The sequence below is a fragment of the Castor canadensis genome, chromosome X (assembly GCF_047511655.1).
Source record: "Castor canadensis chromosome X, mCasCan1.hap1v2, whole genome shotgun sequence".
In the NCBI taxonomy this organism is placed as follows: Eukaryota; Metazoa; Chordata; class Mammalia; order Rodentia; family Castoridae; genus Castor; species Castor canadensis.
The window spans coordinates 113,965,714-113,984,406 of record NC_133405.1 but is presented as its reverse complement, the minus strand read 5'-3'; the positions used below and the strand labels follow the sequence as shown (position 1 = coordinate 113,984,406).

Genomic DNA, 18,693 nt, shown 5'->3' with positions numbered 1-18,693 from the left:
TTCCTTAAGGTTGAAACAAAATAAAGACCACTGACATGTAATTTTTACATTGCTTTGAATTATGAAGAAATTTTGGTAAAGAAAGAAACAATAGGTGTACAATATCCTAAGATAAGAGGAGGGCTGAGAGCATTGCTTAGGAAGTCTGTGTCATGCATCTAACCTGTGGCTTTATCACCAGGGTGCAATATTCTTATTCTTGTCCATAGGTACCAAAATATAATAGAAGATGAGATCTTTAGTTGCAATGCCCCATTGGTCCATAAAATAAAAAATGCTGGCCTATGAAAATCTGTAATCTCCTTTTGTGGTCACAAGTCTTTTCATCTTTATTTGTCTTAATGGCTCATTTTAATGGTGAGTGTGAAATTCTTTATATTGTATTTTTCCATCACCATATTTATTGTGTCATTATCATTATTTGGTTTATTTAATAGCTGTCTTCATTATGTTTCATTTTTACTTATTTTTTTGGGGGGGACAGGGGTTTGAACTCAGGGCTTTGCATTTGGAAAGCAGGCATGCTACCACTTGAGATATATCTCCAGTCTACTTTGCTCTGGTTATTTTGGAGGGTGTGTCTTGTGAACTATTTGCCCTGGCTGGCCTGCAGTTGTGATCTTCCTGATCTCAGCTTCCCAAGTAGCTAGGATTTCAGGCATGAGCCACTTGTTTCATTTTTAAGGTAGTTGACTTTTTGTTGTTAACTCAAGTATTTTCCTTTAAAAAAGCAATACAATAAAGAATAAGCAACTAGTAGGAGGACACTCTTCTTTTTGAACAAGTAATGTTTTGTTTAACCCTTGATATACTATTAGGGTCCACTGGATCCAAATTTACTTTTTGAGTTTCTTATTTGAGAAATTTTAAATATTTTAAAAAATTGATATTTTATGGTTTTTATTCTTTTCCAGAGGTTTACCAAAGAACAAAGAGCTATTTATCTTCTTTTTAAAATAACACTAATTTCACTTTAGATATCCAATTACCATACAGGTCCATTGAACTCCTTTATAAGTCAAAAAGATGTTATATATTCCTAGTGAAATTAATTTCCCTTTACTTTGAAACATTTTGATATTTTATCATTCCTCATAAACTTATTCTTAAATATGTTAAAATGTTTAAAGTGGAACAATGATACATTGCTTAGAAGAATAAAATACTGAAATGAATCTTCATCATTTAGTTTTCTTATTACATGGATTGCTCAAATAATTGTATCTTTTTTTCCATGAAAGTATAAAGACTGAAGACACCATCAGCTATAGTTTGGATCTGGAATCCTCCCCCCAAAGGCCTGTAAAGACTTTTTCCCCAATTGGACTATGAGCACACGATAAAAGCGAGAGCACACAAGGGAGGGGTGAGGATAGGTAAGACACCTAAAAAACTAGCTAGCATTTGTTGCCCTTAACACAGAGAAACTAAAGCAGATACCTTAAAGCAACTGAGGCCAATAGGAAAAGGGGAACAGGTACTAGAGAAAAGGTTAGATCAAAAAGAATTAACCTAGAAGGTAACACCCACGCACAGGAAATTAATGTGAGTCAATGCCCTGTATAGCTATCCTTATCTCAACCAGCAAAAACCCTTGTTCCTTCCTATTATTGCTTATACTCTTTCTACAACAAAATTAGAGATAAGGGCAAAATAGTTTCTGCTGGGTATTGGCGGGGGGGGGGCAGAGTGGGTGGTAAGGGAGGGGGTGGGGGCAGGGGGGAGAATGAACCAAGCCTTGTATGCACATATGAATAATAAAAGAAAAAAGAAAAAAAAAGACTTTTTCCCCAAAATGGCTTACTTGGGAGGGCAGTGGCAGAAATTTTAAGAGGTGGGACCTAGGGGGAGGGTTTCAAGTCATTGGAGGTGTGCCCTTAAAGGGGATTTTGGGACCCTGGTTTCTTGCTCTTTCAGTCTCATATCCTAGCCATGAGGTGACCTGTTTTGCCTTGCCACACACACCTTGCCAAGATGTACTATCCCCATTATAGGCCCAAATCATAGACTGAAACCTCTGAGACTTTGAGACATAATTATGCTTTTCTCTTTATAAGTTATCTAAGGTTTTTTTTTACATTAATAGAAAGCTGACTAACACAGGCTTTGAAGCCTGCTTTTAGCTTTTATTTTACAAAGTTTGAAATTTAGAATTTTTCATTTTTTTTGAAAAATGTCAGACAAGAAAATTACCATAGGAATAATTATTAGACATAACAGAAGATAAATACAAAGAGGCAGAAGGCAGCATTCAGACACTAATGATTGATCATACAGGTGAAATCTTAGGCTGAATCTTCAGATGATTATAACTTAGATGAATTTTCTTGAACAGAAGAGTTTATTGGCAAATAACATATTTCTAAGAACAGAAAGGAAATATGACATTTCATCCAGTTAGTTATTAATAGGACTTCACCACTCAAAATGTGGCTACAAGAACTTGCACCGTCCTGCTTTGCTAATGGATGTGGGGCACTACATCTCTGAAATTTATTTAGTAAAGATAAGTCTGACATCTTTACATTCTTATTAAAATATATAATAAAGTTGTTTTTCACCATCTCCTTATTCTTACTTTTGTAAAGAATTTATAAAATAACTCAGACATATAAAAATAAAAAGCAAATGAGCCATTAGGACCAGACAACAAAGGTAATGGCTATTTTTTCTGCTATACTGAGATAAGATAAGATTTCTGCATCAGAAATCTTATCTAGATAAACATAACAATATTCAACCCTCAGATAAAGACTTTCCACATTTCCTTACATAATTGAAATTACCACTATGGAAGAGAAAGAAACTTACGTTACTTGAATGGTTGCACAGCAATAGATACAGAAAATGAAACAAAGCACAGTACAATATATATGAATACATTTTTCTGCATGTCTAAATGCACCTATATTACAAGGATACCTTTTCCAGTAAGAGCTACCTCCTCTTATAATCCTTAAATAGCAATCAACTTCTAGGCTCTTTCTTACATCCACTTCTTTTCAACTGGAGCCCTGTCTCTGTGGAAACTGTGTACTCCAGGTAACTTCAAAATTATTCCACTGTCGCTGCTCCAGATTGGGCTCTCTTGTCTCCTTACTGGTCTACATGACTCCATTTATACCCTATCTTCCATAACATACATATACACACACAAACACACACACACACACATGCACAATCCCACCTCTATAATACATCTGTCATACCATCACTAACACAATTCTAATTAGCTACTCTCCTATCATCCCTTACTTAAATATTCTTTTCTCTCCAACCTCTTGCTTTTCAAGGTCCTGTTTACAACCAGATCAAATTTAGCCTCCTCTTGGAAGAATTTCAGGACTCCCTCATTCAGAGCCAATCTCCCCTCTTTTTGTTCTCTCTCAATCTGTAATACCACTCTACTGGAGTATGTATCTGAGGCTGCCTTGCCTGAACATACTTGTCCAAATATACACATTTGATGGTAAGTTCTTTTAAGATAAAGTATGAATCTTATTCCATCCTGTATCCCCTCCATCATCTCTGATATTAACTGGCACAGGGTAAACATTCAAATGTTTATTGAATTGAACTGACTCTCTGGTTGCCAGCGGCATCCTGGTGGATGTAAATTTTGAGAGCTGCTTGTAGCTATAACAGGTTGACAGCAGGTGCTAGATGTCAAGAGAAGGAAATTTATATGGCTGACTCCACTTTTTCTAAAATAAGCAATCTTCTAATAGATAATACCTGAGAGGAAGATATTGGATGGCATTTCATTAGCAATAGAGATTTCATAAAAATGTAGAAAACAGCACAGTCTTTTTATTTTGCCATGAAGGATTTCATACATTTGGTTGTAGCAATGAATGATGAGTTGACAAAGCTGCTATAAAACTGTCACTTAATTCAAAAATTCTGTGAGAGTATTTTTATTCTCATACAACAGAAATATTCTCCCATCTACAGCACCATATTCCAGCTCTTTAAGCAATACAATATGAATTCCTTCACTTAAAATTTATAAGATGTCACCAAATTTCTCAAAGAACTCTGGACTGGTTTGAAAAAGCCTTAGCCAAGAAAATAATTCCAAAAGAAACAGCTCTTTCTTTAGATGTGATATTGTTTTAGAAGTCCTTCCCCTGGTTTAGTTGATAAAAATATTCTCTCATATCCAGTTACCCTATAACAAATTTATCTCACTGTGACAATATATACCATTTAATTAGCATATAGGATGTGCCATAAATGTACATTAGAAACATCGTGTAACTTATCCTTCATAATCATTTCACAGATTAAGTGCAACTTTGAGCCCCAGATGATAGATGAGGGAATCATGGCTTATGGAAGTGAATCCACCAGGCCAAGGTCACAAAGTTAACAGAACATTAGGCTCTACTACTAGCTTGTACTTCTACAACACATGTAAGAGACAACCCTATAACTGGACACTCAAATACACAGAAGGCAAACATATGAATAGGAGCAACAAAAATTATATTCAAACTATAGCAACCTGAAGTTAGTCATAATATTTAAAGCTCTCAAATAAATATTCCTACTTTTTTGACTAACCATCCTTTTCCATTTATGTGTCTCAGATTTTATCATCATACAGAGATGGGTTTAAATTTTAATTCCTCACTTACCATCTTCTCTACACCGTAAACAAGCTACTTAAACTCTCTGAGTCTTAGGTTTCTGCCTCTAAAATGGGAATAGTAATGTCTAGTTCCTATATTTATTGTGAATATTGAAAATGAAGTAACTTACATGGATTTCCTTACTTACCAAAGACTTTCCTAACTATTTAAAAAAATTTAATTTAATTTAATTGTTTTTACAATTTCTTACATGTATATACATTATTTGGGCCAACCCCCAACTGGCTTAAGGCAGAACCTGTTCCACCCTCTTGTTCTCTGATTTTGTAGAAGAAAAACCATGAAGGATAAAAAGAGAAATATGGTGTTTTTGCTAGTTTGAGGTAAAGATAGCTATACAGGGAGATTCCTTGTGTTTCTTCCATGCATATGTATATTACAACCCAAATTGGTTCATCTCTACCAGACCTCTTCACTACTTCATAGTCCCCTTCCCATAGTGGCCTCTGCCAGTTTAAGATCTACATTCACTCCAATACAGTAAGCACATCAACCACATTCAAGTTTTTGGTTTCCTTCCCTTTCCCTATCCCTCTCATGTGCAGTTTCCCCTTAGTGTGTGACTGTGTCCAATAATTAAATTTTTATTTATATATCTTATTTTATCTTTTGCAAAGCAACCTGCTCCACCTGATCTTTTGAATCTTTTTTTATTTTTTGTTGGTGAAATAATCAAATAGTTACCAAAAGCTAATTAAATGCTTTCCCAATAGACATTCAAAACACTGAAATGTCAGAGAACCCAAACTTGCCAATATTATTTGTAAAAAAAAAAAATAATAAAATGAAGCAGTTCTTTCTTTCTGTATCCCCCTTACTACTATGAAAAGTGGGATGATATGCTTTGCAGTATTAATGTACATGAACAAGAGTTTTGCATAATTCAGACACCTCTAAGGAAGCAAATTTAAATCCTTATTTTATTTGCTTTTGGTCCCTGATCCAGCCTTTTGTAGAAGAAAATGACCAGGAAGAATTCACAAATTCAGCAACCAAAGAAGTAGGAAAAAAAGAAAATATCAAAATGCAAGGAGAATTTCTCATTTGAATTCACTTAGAATGAAATTTATTTTTACCTAGATTATTACATGATTTTGATCAATGTAATTACCTGAAACTAATAGATATCATGGAAATAATTTTGTATAGCAAAACATGTTGATATTTTCAGACCCAATTATGTGAGGTTTAACATGAATATTATTAGTAGAAAGGAATTGATTTTTTCTCTTGACAGAATGTAATAACCATGTATAGATTTCCCAAACTGTTCAAAGTTATGAACTGGGATTTACCAAGTAATGAAATGTCTCAGTATAGTATTATACACATATTAAATATTTTTTTATTTAGCTGATGCTTTTTTAAGTATCTATAGAAGTTTTGTGGCAACAAAAAAAGATCAAAATCATTAAATGGGAAAATACAATTTTATGAGTAGATATTTTATTTCTGCCTTTTCCCTGAAAACCAAACCTATACTAAGAAAAATTCTATTTTGAAGACTACTGAAACTATAATCTCTATGAGTATTGAATTTCCATCACATTTCATAGATTTTAAAGGAAGAGATAAACTGAAGCATAGAGAAGCTTCAAATGACATTATCTAGATAAATATATCTTTGCACAATTATCCTACTGCTAGCATTAGTGACTCCAGGAATATTTAGAGGTAAGAGTCTAGCTTATGTCTTAAATAAGCAATGTGACATTTTCAAACAGACATTTGCTTTTTGATTCTTCACATTAGAATCTTTACATTATGCTGCAAATAACCATAAAGGTATTATTTCTAAAAGAGAAAAGCTTAGAAAAATAGAATTACTCAAATCACTGGATATTAGCAAAGAAATACAAACTTGCTCTCTGATCACTCAGGTATAATCTACATCATGAAGAAAGCCAATGCAATATTTAAAAAACAATTGGAAGGGAAACATGTTTAGACAATATTGAACAGATACTGTAAAATACATTAGTATCATTTTTCTTTTAGGGAAAGGAAGCTGTTTTTTATTAGTAAAATAACAAATGACTTTCTATAGACTATGTTCAGATTTACATAAACAACTTTGAAAATTTTTCATATTTTTTAACACAAGAAACCAATCACCTATGTAATGGGAATTCAGTCTCTTACTGAGTAAATCACTCATTAAGATTCATTCTTTTAGGCCAGTGTGCTGCAACCTGGTGGAGAATCCTCATGGTTCTAGTTTGGGGGAGAAACACTTGGATGAATACATCAATCAAACAGCTCTACGTTGGTCATTACAAGGCATTTTTGTTCTTGCCATGGTAGATATAGAAATGACATCCCATAACTCACCCATAGGACATAAGCACATTCCTCTTAATTAAAATTAGCTGTGGAAGAGATTGACTAGTGTCTTATATCAGTTCCTCTTCCACTACCCTTACAGTTAGATTTGCCATGTGACAAGTTACAGCCAACAGACTATAAAAAAAATTAACGTACACTGCTCTGGGCATAGCTCATGACAACATTCTCATGACCAACACTTGTTTCTCATCTTTTTGTTAAATGCACAAGACTGATACAAAAGATGGAAAGAACATGGGTCTTTGAATCACTTCATAAAGGACTACTTCGGACTGTACCAAAATAGAAAGTAACCTTCTACTGTAGCTTACTTATTAATGTTACTTATTAAACCTCTACTGGAGCTTATTTATTATAGTGGCTAGTGTTACTCAACTAATACATTAGCATATATCCAAATTCATTACCTTATGAACAATAAAGTGTTAAATTTTGAGAACAGCCTATTTAAATTAACAAGTACTACAACTAAAAGAAGAAAAGTCGTTAGCAAATGAATCAAAACATACATATTTGCAGGTCAAAATGTATTTAGTTCTAGTGATGAAGGGTTATTAATAAAAGTAATAAAACAAGATGGGAAGTGGTAAACATCCTGAAAGGGAAAACAGATATTAAAGTCAGAAAGAGACTTTTGCAAGTCCCAAGCTCTGTGCCTTGCTTGTTTCTAAAACTTGAGCAATATGAGTAAGTGTTCTTGGAATCTGTTCATCAATCTATAAAATGGGTGTTATAAAATCTAGCTTGCAAGATTCTGTAAAGATTTGATATATACACACCTCTCACCTCTTATGAGGCACTTAATACATATTATATATATTATCACTAAGTATTTAGATAATGTGTACAAATATGACTAAAGAACTTTTTCAGGTACACAAAGGTGCATTAAAATAGCAGAGTGATGTCCAGATCCACACGTATGATTATAGGTGGAAATAAAAGATGGTTCAAAGAAGCAACTGCCTGCTTGGACAAATAACCAAGAATATGAGGAAGAAACTGGCATCTTCATTGATGCCAGCCCATATACATGACAACCAAGGAGCAAATGTATGCTTACCATATCCACCATACAGCACCTTGAAACTACATAATCCCTGTCTTGATGAAAATTATGTTTCCTCTATTCAATGGAATTATATTCAGTTATTGAAAGATAACATTAGCAGGGCACCAGAGACTCAATTCCATAATCCTAGCTACTTGGGAGGCAGGGAGCAGGAGGATCATGATTCGAAGCCAGCCCAGGCAAATAGTTCCGTGAGACACTATCTTGAAAATACCCTTCGCAAAAAAGGGCTGGTGGAGTGGCTCAAGGTGTAGGCCTTGAGTTCAAACCCCAGTACAGCAAAAAAAAAAAAAAAAAAAAAGATAGCATTATGAAATGAAAATCTTATTCAGTATAATAGTTATATGCAATTATTTCACACTATTTCCATAAATGTAATGGGAGAATATTAACTTGTTACTGGAACTTTCATGCATCTTGCCTTGAGTTTCCCATGCCTGTTAAAAGACTTACTTCTGTCAGTAATGATTGTTCTAGCCTCTTGATTGCTGGTTTTGTTTTTCAAATTCTGGGCAGCAGTAATGAGTTCTTCCAACTGGGGGTGCCTCTGTTCCAAATCTTGCAGTGTTGCCTGAAAGAACAAATATCATTTACTTTCTGGTTCTCCAGCATTGTACATTCCTTTTTAAATACAAAGTGAAGTGCAATTTTTGAACCAGACTAAACAATTTTAGAAATAAAAAAGATGTTGCTGGATATAAATCTCTACTGTGTAAGGCTTTATAGAAAATAATTGAACAAGAAATGTGTTTTATTCTTAAACACCAAAATTATTTCAAGTGAAAATCATGATTGTAGATTTGCTTCACTACTGAAGACCTTAGATGGAGTAATATCAGAGTACCCAAGTTTCCTTAAGCCCACATATAAGAACTGTAGTTCTGAATTATGAAAATGTATTTAAAAGTTATTTATACTTATAATTTCATTCTGTGTACTGTAAAATTAAGGTGTGTATTTACTTTAGAAACAGAAAAAGCACATAAGTGAGTTAAAAGTTATTATTTTTTTCTACCTGATATTCCTTATATGTAAAATGAAAAGGTGAAGTAGATGTGCTAAATCCATCTTTCCTCAAAGATTCCTGCTCATAAGAATCTCACAATTCCCTTGCCCATGCCAGAACTGATGAATTAGTAAAATGAAGGGCTGGGAATCTACATTTTTATTAAACTCTTGACTTAACTGTTATGATTAGGCAAGTTTGGAGAACAGCAGACTAGACATTAGTACTCACATTCTTCTCTAGTATAAATGGCTTTGATTTAATACTGCTTTAGATAAATATAGCCAATAGAATAAGCCAACAAGTTTCTTTATTTATAGGTAGCAGTGTTAATCCTTCAGAAATTCTTCTGTTCTTTAAACATCACAGAAATATTTATAAAAATTGTGAAAAATAACCTTGCTTTGGTTCTAAAATTGAGTTTTATTTTAATCAGGAGAAGTAAAATTGATATTTAATATTAATTTATAACTACTGTGACAGATGTTTTACACACATTTTTTTTCTCATAGTAACTACACTGATAACCAAGCCATAAGTTCTGTATAATTTTAAATATCATGCTCTTTTTCTACCACATTAGGCTGAAAGTGAAGAGATGAAATATGGTAGATGGTAATATTTATGAAACTTACTTCACTATGCTTTTGACTCCTGGTGATTTTTCAGATGATTTTTGTTTTTAGAAAGGCCAAACTTGGATCATCCTTTAGAGTTTTTTGTGAAAGTAGGGAAATAGGCTTTGTGATTTTTAGCTTAACTGCTTTTGGTAATATTAAAATAATGGGAAAAATTTATCCAAACATTATGTATCTATTTAGAGCATTTTCTCTCAATGTATTGAAAAGTTGGAGGGGCTAACTTTTAACAAATTTTCCACATTTGTAAGCTGTGATTGCTCAGAAGAAAAATCCAATTTTCAGGTCTCTAACTTTTATGGTTTCTTTACACAAAATGGTGTTTGAAATATGGAACAAATTGCCAAAGACAGTTATTGAAATAAGTAGCATAAGTAAATTGGAGAGTACTGAACAAATTTTAAAGTAGAAGCTATATAGTAGCAGACAGATTTTATGAAAGAAGATATTTTCCAGGGTTAGAATGTTAAACTCTGGTCATCTGTGACACAGCCTTGCTGTGGAACTGCCTACTCTCAATGTTTGAACACATTCAATAGATTATTAAAAAAAAAAAAAGAAAAACAGACTTACCCAGAAAACCCAGATGAAGTAAAATCTCCACCTCAAATTTAACAAAGAACTTTAAATACACATACGTAGAAATATATATAAATTTATTCATTTATTTACTCATTCATGCATGTTAATTTTTTTTCAATGCTAGGTGTGATTCTACGGGCTATGGATATAGAAGTCAAGAAATGTAATTGGTACAGTACATAATTTAAATGAGAGACTTTAATACTTGAAAAATTTTATATAATAAATATAATTTTTATTGGGTTATTTGTCTTTGATTTAATATATTAGCTCAACCTGAAACAGTCATACTATTCTTTGATTTTAACTTTTAAATATATTACTCAATGTTTGGTATACTTTTTCCCCCTCTTTTAAAAGTTCCTCTCTTCTCAAAGTTCATTTGAAAAGTATGTTGTAAAAGTAACTTGATCAACTGGGAAGGTCTGAAGCTTCCCAGACTCTAAATTAAACCTGACCACAATGAACAGATTTTACTGCTGAAATTAGCAAGCATGTCAATTTAGACTTAAAACAAGCCATTTTCCCCTCTAATGAACAAAATAGGTCTCAGGGTATTGTGAAACCTGTTCTCTAGCTGGATGATTCTCTAATTCTGCTGACAGATACATGCTTTGTAAGCACCTGAGAAGATTATTAATGACATCTTTTGAAGCAATCACCTTAAAATTCTAAGGAGTTTCACAACTACAACACAACTCCACAATTCTAAAGTATTTCTAAATAAAATTGCAACTCTTTGTCCCACTCATGCATGGATCAAGACATATAAACATTCATTTATAAAACAAACTGTATAATAATGTAGTTTGCTATGGGAATTCTCAGACATTAATTGCTCTTTACTTAGTACTTTCTCAGTATAGGAAAAATGGGAGTTTTCTCCTTTGATGGCCTTTCTAAAAGTAAGGAAATTATTTGAAGATGGTATGTGATTAAGTACTTTTATTAAGATATTATTAAAAAAAGTAACTGAAGGGCCTTCTTTCTAAGGAAAAGAACATAGGCACACAATGCGAGTTATGATTATTGTCCTTTTTAAGTTGATTCTTTTTAAGTGTATTCTATCTACTATTATAATTTCTTTGACTTGACACCTTAGGTTTATAATCCACAACTTCTCAAATATAATGACCTTCGTCTTTCTTCTATGGAGTCACCCAAAAGTCAGAGAACTGCTGAGATCTAATCAGTACCACCTCCAAAAGATTTATCTTCAAATTTCTTTTTTTTTCCTGCCCTCAATCTGCTGTACCTACCAGATGGCACTCTCTCAAACACACTGCTCCTACTTATCTTCATAGGGTCTCTCGTATGTCCTTCAACTTCCTCATTCTAGTTTTATTCATATGAAACACGTAGAATGTTAAATGCTCATTTATTTCTCTGATATGAACCCAGATATTTATCACACACATAATTTTCATAAACAAAATTAAAGCCATCACATGCTTAACAGTATTTAAGCATGATAGCTAACTGTGTCAACACGGATTCTATCATTCTGGAAGAAACAAAACACAGGAAAAGGAAGGAATTATCACTATTTCTAGGAGTCCTAAGCCAGCTACCATGTTTTACTAAAAACAGCTTACCCCTTGGAGATGAGAATTCATCATGGATTCCACTAGCTGAGCAAAGATGAAGGAAAAAAAAAGAATCTTCAAATACACAGTGAATCAAAAGTCTTTAATCCTACTAAATCTTCCCAGAGTTGAGGGAAGCGGTTATAAATAGCAATCCTATGAAAAGGGAAGTTAAATAGTGAAACCACATATAAGTAGGTCATTTTAGGCTCTTAGAAAAATTTATAATTTACTATTATATTCCTTAGAATGGAATTAGATCTAAATAATACTCAGAAAAACTGTATGTTGAATTGAATATTATTTGTATTTCTAAGAAAAGACTTTAGCCAAACTTGTTAAGCTTTATATGTTTTTCTATAAAAAAAACTATCTTAACATAGTCACAATTAAAAGAAAAGCCCAAAGTGATTGTCATTTGCCATTTTCAGGAAATAAAAATGAACTAAGCTTGAATATAGTAATGTAGAGTCTTATATTTGCAACTGAAAAACAACATTAAAGATTGACAAGATAAAATAGTGTATAGAACCCTGTTATATGTAGAAGAGAGTAAACATTTAACTCAGGTAGACACTAAATTGTAGTCTTTCTAGTAACTGAAGGGGTTTTACTTGTGCAGATGCTAATCTTCTGTCTAGCTTTCAACTGCCTCACCTTCACTTTGGCTTCTTGTCTTACATTTGGCTGTTTCTCTAAACAGAGTGGCTAAATTCAAAGTCACCTAATAATTATTGCTCTCTACTTCCTCACTTAACCATTTACATTTTAAACTGATTTAGCTGTCTTCCTACTTGGCATACCTTCCGTACTTCTCTGAGTGTTTTACTAGCACCTCTCCTGATAACTTCACAAGCACCTTCTAATTATAGTTATCCTTTTGTCCCTCATTAAAGAAATATTGTATTAAAGAGCATTGTATTTTTATATAATTTCAAACTTAGAAGATTTGAAAGAATGTTTAAAAATTCCTTTTTACACTTCATCCAGATTCAGCAGTTATTAACATTTTACTGTATTTATTTATTTATCATTCTTTCAGTGTTTCTGTCTATATCTATAATATATGATATGTAATATTCATATTTTTCTAAACCATTTGAGGATATTTTGCAAATATCATACCTACTTATCCTTAAATACTTTAGTATGTATTTTTATGGCCAAGAGTAATTATTTATCCCAGGAATGAAAGTTTGATTTGAGACACAAACTATTAATACTTAATAATATACTAATAGAACAAAGGAAAATAAATGTCATCTGAAAACATGCAAAAATTAATTAATAAGTCCAAAATTCATTCAAGAGTATAACATTCAATAACATGTTATCATCATAGGATCAGTAATTTCTCCTAGATTACAAAAATACAGGGGATGTCCAATCTTGCCACTTCTATTCAACGTGGTACTATATGTTGTGGTCAAAGTGATTAGACTAATAATACAAACATAAAATTCCAGATTGGAGAGGATCATACTATCTTTTCTGACAAATGACCAGATGTTGTATGTAGAAATTTCGATGACACTAATGAAATATGATTAGAACTAAAAGTCAATTTTAGAAGTGTTGCAGTATACAAGATCAATATAAGCTAACCCTGGTGGCTCATGCATGTTTTCCTAGCTACTTGGGAGGCTGAGATCAGGAGCATTGAGGTTAAAAGCCAGCCTGGGCAAAAACTTTGTGCGACCCCATCTCCAAAATTAACCACAGAAAAATGGAATGGAGGTGTAACTCAAGTGGTAGAGTTGCTGTTTTGCAAGCACGAAGCTCTGAGTTCAATCTCCAGTGCAATAAAAAAAAATAAAATAAAATATGACAAATCCAAAACCATTCATGATAACAACATACAACAAATATGGCATACAAGGGAAATTTCAACTTAACAGAGCATCTAAACAACAAAAACACATAACAATATAAATTATGTTAAAGGTTCTGTATTTATTCCAATGACTAGAAGTAAGACAAGGAAGTCCAATCATACCATGACTATTCAATGTTGTGCTGGGAGGATGTAGCCTAGGCAATTAACATTTCTAAAATAAATATAATGTATGTAGATTGGAAAGATAAACTATGTATGTTAGCAACAGACTTGATTATTATACATACTGTAAGAATCCCAATGAAATACAAATATAATTAAAATGGAAAAAATATAAAAACACCAATTTCAGCAAGGCTGCAATATACAATGTGAACATACAAAAATAATTGTATTTATTTACAGTAGCAAATAACATTCTAAAAATAAAACTCAAAAATATTCTAATTAAAATAGACTCCTGGGACTGGCAGAATGGCTCAAGCATTACAGTATCTGCCTAGCAAGCAGGAGCCCCTGAGTTCAAATCCCAGTACATCCCCCAAAGAGAAAAAAAACAAAAAAGACTCCTAATTGGAAATGATTGTAACAAATGTGGAAGGCAAGTATATTGAAAGCAGTAAAATTTATTGAACAAAATTAATGAGATTCTAAGTAAATGGAAAACACTTCAACTTTTGTGACCCCCATCTATCATGAGACCCTCACCATGGCCCTATCGTATGGCACAACCTGATCTTGGATTTTTAGCCTCCAAAACTGTGAGCTAAATAAATCTCTTATAATGTACCCAGGCTTAGCCATTTTATATAGCCACCAAAACCAGATCAATATATGTTCTAGTTAGTATGCATTTCTTAAGAGCAAAAACATTCTTTCTTGTCACTGGTGGCTCATGCCTACCAGAGATCAGGAGGATCATGGTTCAAAGCCAGCCTGAGGCGAATAGTTCACAAGACCTAGCTCAATAAAACCCAATACAAAACAGGGCTGGTGGAGTCACTCAAGTGATAGAGTGCCTGTCTAGCAAGCCTAGCAAGCATAAGACATTCTCTTACATAACCTCAGCTCAATTTCAAAGTCAGAAAATTTAACACGGCTTTAGTATTATAATCTTATTCACACTCTTTATTCTGAGCATGATAGTTACCCCCATACATGGCCTTTATAGTTTCATTTTCATTTCTTGGTCTAAGCTCAAGCATTGCATTTAATTGTCATATATCCTTAGTCTTTTTTAATCTGAAAGAGTTATTTGCCTTTCTTTGACCTTCATAATAATTATGGTTTTGAAGAATAGAGTCCAGGTATTTTGTAGAATGTCCCCGAATCTGAGTCTCAGCAAATATTTTTTAGTGCTTCTACTATGTTATTTGTTGAACGAGGCATAGGGGATGTACCAATGAAAGAAGAAATAAACCTGCTTTCCTCAAAAAGAAAATGAACTAATAGTGAGGACAAACAGTAATAAGCAACTACAGTAAACTGAGTTATTATAATAGGGGAAGAATAAAGAACTATGAAGGCATATGGCAGATATCTAACCAATTTTAGGGGCCAAAGAGGGGTCTTGTGAAGGGATCTAAGTTAAATGGTCTTCAGCAATTCTTTAGGTAAATTATACAACATGGATTTAAATATTTGCTAAGATTCACTGTGATGGCCGTATGGACATGCAGACCTTTAGTTTTGGAGACCAGACTGAAGATCTCAGCTGTTTCATGTTGAAACCCATACATGCATTGTAGTAAGCCAAGCTTCCTACAGACTGCTCCTCACCAATATCTGAGTGTGGTGGGAATACTAAGGTAGAGCCTTCCTTGGGAAATACAGGCCTCCTCTGAAGACTGACTCACTGCCACTCAAACACCAGTTCTCAACCTCCTTTAGACTGTATAACTCAGTAGGCTATTTCCATCTAATCTTCTCTTCTTCATTTGGGGTAAGACTGACTTCTCATTCTGGTGGCTCTTCTATTTTCCTTGGCTTCTTCGCTATTTCCTTTAACAACAATATTTCCTCTAATATTTTCCCTTTTTATCCTATTGTGGCATATATAATTTTGCATCCTAATGTATCCATTTTGTTCTTCCAGACATTAAATTTCTCATCAACTCTTCAGAGCCACATGACATGATTCCATGATATATGTAATCTCATTTACTGGACATTAGTTACACAGATGTCATCGTGTCTCCCACGGGTTGACCTTTCAAGACTCAATTCAAGTACTTTTTTAGTCACTTCTATTTAGAAACTATTGTTGCTTTTTATTTCTTTTTAAGAAACAGGCATACCATTATTTTCAATAAGCCCTGCCTTTAATTGGAGGTTAAAAAGATTATTTAGATACACTACAATGATAAAGGTGGGGCTCCATACTACTTATATAGCTCAGGACCTTTTGGGCATCAAAGCAAGCCTTTTGGAATCCTTTGTACATAATAACTCTTAGGCTTGTTGGGAGATATGTCAAAAGGAACATTTGGGCAAGTATTCAGACTATGGAAGAAACAAAAAGTTTTACAAAAAATATTCCAACCTCTATGAGTGAGAATTGCTTTGGGTAGGCAGAGACCTTAATCAGTGCCAGCTTCATGAATGTGCAACTTGTGTAGTCACACAAGGTTCTTCATTAGAAGGGTCCCATACTTAGTTTAATGTTCTGTGTTTTTATTTTGGGCTACTGGAGTTTTAACTCAGGGCTTCTTGCTTGTTGGGAAGATGCTGTGTCATTTGAGCCACGCACCAAGCTCTTTTTGCTCTGGTTATTTTAGAGATGGGGAGGTCTCACTTTTTGTCCAGATCTGTTGTTTTATGCTTCCCACCATAGCTGGGATGATAGGTACATGCCACCCTGCCCAGCTTTTTCTGTTGATATGGATTCCTGCTAACATTTTTGTTCAGGCTGACCTGGATCTCAGTCAGCCTCCTGCAGAGCTAGGCATATGCCACCATGCCTAGTTATTGATTGAGATGGGATCTTGTGAACTATTTGCCAGGGCTGGCCTGGAACCATTATCCTTTCCAGTTTAGCCTCCCAAGTAGCTAGGATTACAGGTGTGAGCCACTAGTGCCTGTGACGCTAGTTCTGCTTCTACCATCAGAAAATGTACAGGGTCCCTGCATTTTCATTTTTCCCTGGGCCCCAGAAATTATATATCTCATCATAACCCCAAGCCTGAGTTAAGGAAGAATAAAAGTTGTGTGACTTGGTTGAAGCATTGATTTAATTGGTGATCAGGAAAAACACATTTGAATATGAATTAAATGATGTCACTCAAATGCCTCCTGCTTACTTTATGGAAGTGTATTTCAAAATTTTGAAAGGAGCAATCATGAACTAAAAAATGTGGTTTGAGTGGAAAAACCTTTCTGGCTTCAGGAAAAGATTACATACTGAATTGGTAATAAACACATGTGAAATTCAACCTGGGATGGGGAGCATTTTCTCCCTAACACCTGAAAAAGTTAAAAGAGGGTGCAGTCAGTGAAATTTGAGAAGTACCTACAGGGAGAACACTTCTTGATAGGAGTCATGGCTGTCAGTAAATGGATCTGGCTATCCCTTGACTCACTCTCCTCTCACGTGTTAATCAGTTGATATTTCCCATTGAAAGGACCTTGGCAATGCATAAATAAGCCCACTGTTGCTGCCATACTGGTCAGTCTCCCAAGGCAGAATAGGAAGTTAGAAAGTGGATCTGAGAAAATATCCAGCAGAAGTACCACAGAGGAGATGATGATGCTAACTTAAAGTAATCAGCTAAGAGAATGACTACATGTGTGGATTCTCAGACAAGCCTTTATAGAGGGATGGCACTGCAGCTGAACCCTGGAAAATTTGAATAGGAGATAAATTGGCATTATAAGGGAAAAAGGCATGAGCTAAGACATGGAAATGAAATAAAGTTTAAAGGGGCTTACTAAGGATTCTTTGGAAATAATGGGATATACGCTTAGATAGGCATAGTAGAAGCAGGTTATGGCTAGCTTTCAATTTATTTTAAATTGGCATATAGTAATTGTCTTATAGTTGGCTTTTTAAAAATCAGTTTGAAAGTTTGAATTTTAATCACAAGGACTAGGTAAAAATGAGTTCTGGAAAACTTAAGCTCTTCAAACAAACTTTTAATAATCCTGTCCCTTTGTATACATAATGTTCTTCCTAGCTGAGATACCTACCTCAATGCTTGGTTTATTTCTGGAAACACAGTATACAGATACCCATAATAAAACCTATTGATTGACCAAATGACTATATATAATAAAAGGAAGCATTGATGCAAGAAACAGATAATTACATAGACTTGGAAATTACTAGAACACATGTTCCTGTTTCATATAGTATTTATCCATATTATAAAAATTACTGACACTTATATAACTTTAAAAATGAAAAACATAGGGCTGGAGGCATGGCTCAAGTGGTAGAGTACCTGCATTGTAAGCGTGAAGTGCTGAGTTCAAACACCAGTATTGCTAAAAAAATGAAAGCTATCAAAGCTATTTAAGGAATTATTATAAGCTATTCAAATACAAAAAAGACAATAGGACAGTCTGAAATATTTATTTCTGTTTCTCTGTAATGATGATTTGTTATTTGTTGATATGTGGAGGGGTTTAAAAACATATCATAAGCATATCAAATTTGATGCCCACTCTGTAATGGTATAACGCCAAGCTAATCTACTATTAGTGTGTCATTTTAAAATTAAATTATTTTTCTTTTGAAAAAGAGATTAAGATGGTCCTTTTCAAGCTATTGTGTCACAGGAAACTGAAGGAATTGATTTACTTGTCATCTCGTAAAACCCGTAACATGCAAAAATGAAAACCTTCCATTATACAAGCCAGTAAGTAATGTGGTCTAAATTGGGGATCATAAAGTATAATTTCAAAGTCAAGAAGAAAGAAGAATTTTAGGCTACAATTTGTTGATAATGATTTGCAAATACATTTCTAAAATGG

The 18,693-nt window shown here is 33.7% G+C and overlaps 1 protein-coding gene across 13 annotated transcripts in view; it reads right to left on the bottom strand.

The window, feature by feature from the left end:
* Nucleotides 1-18,693, bottom strand: part of Dmd (dystrophin) — a 2,168,746-nt gene that overhangs the window by 589,034 nt on the left and 1,561,019 nt on the right. For all 13 annotated transcript variants that reach the window (XM_074062730.1, XM_074062731.1, XM_074062740.1 and 10 more), the window contains one exon: nt 8,527-8,644. In XM_074062730.1, coding sequence (XP_073918831.1) covers nt 8,527-8,644 — 118 coding nt within the window. The remainder of the gene's footprint in view (nt 1-8,526; nt 8,645-18,693) is intronic.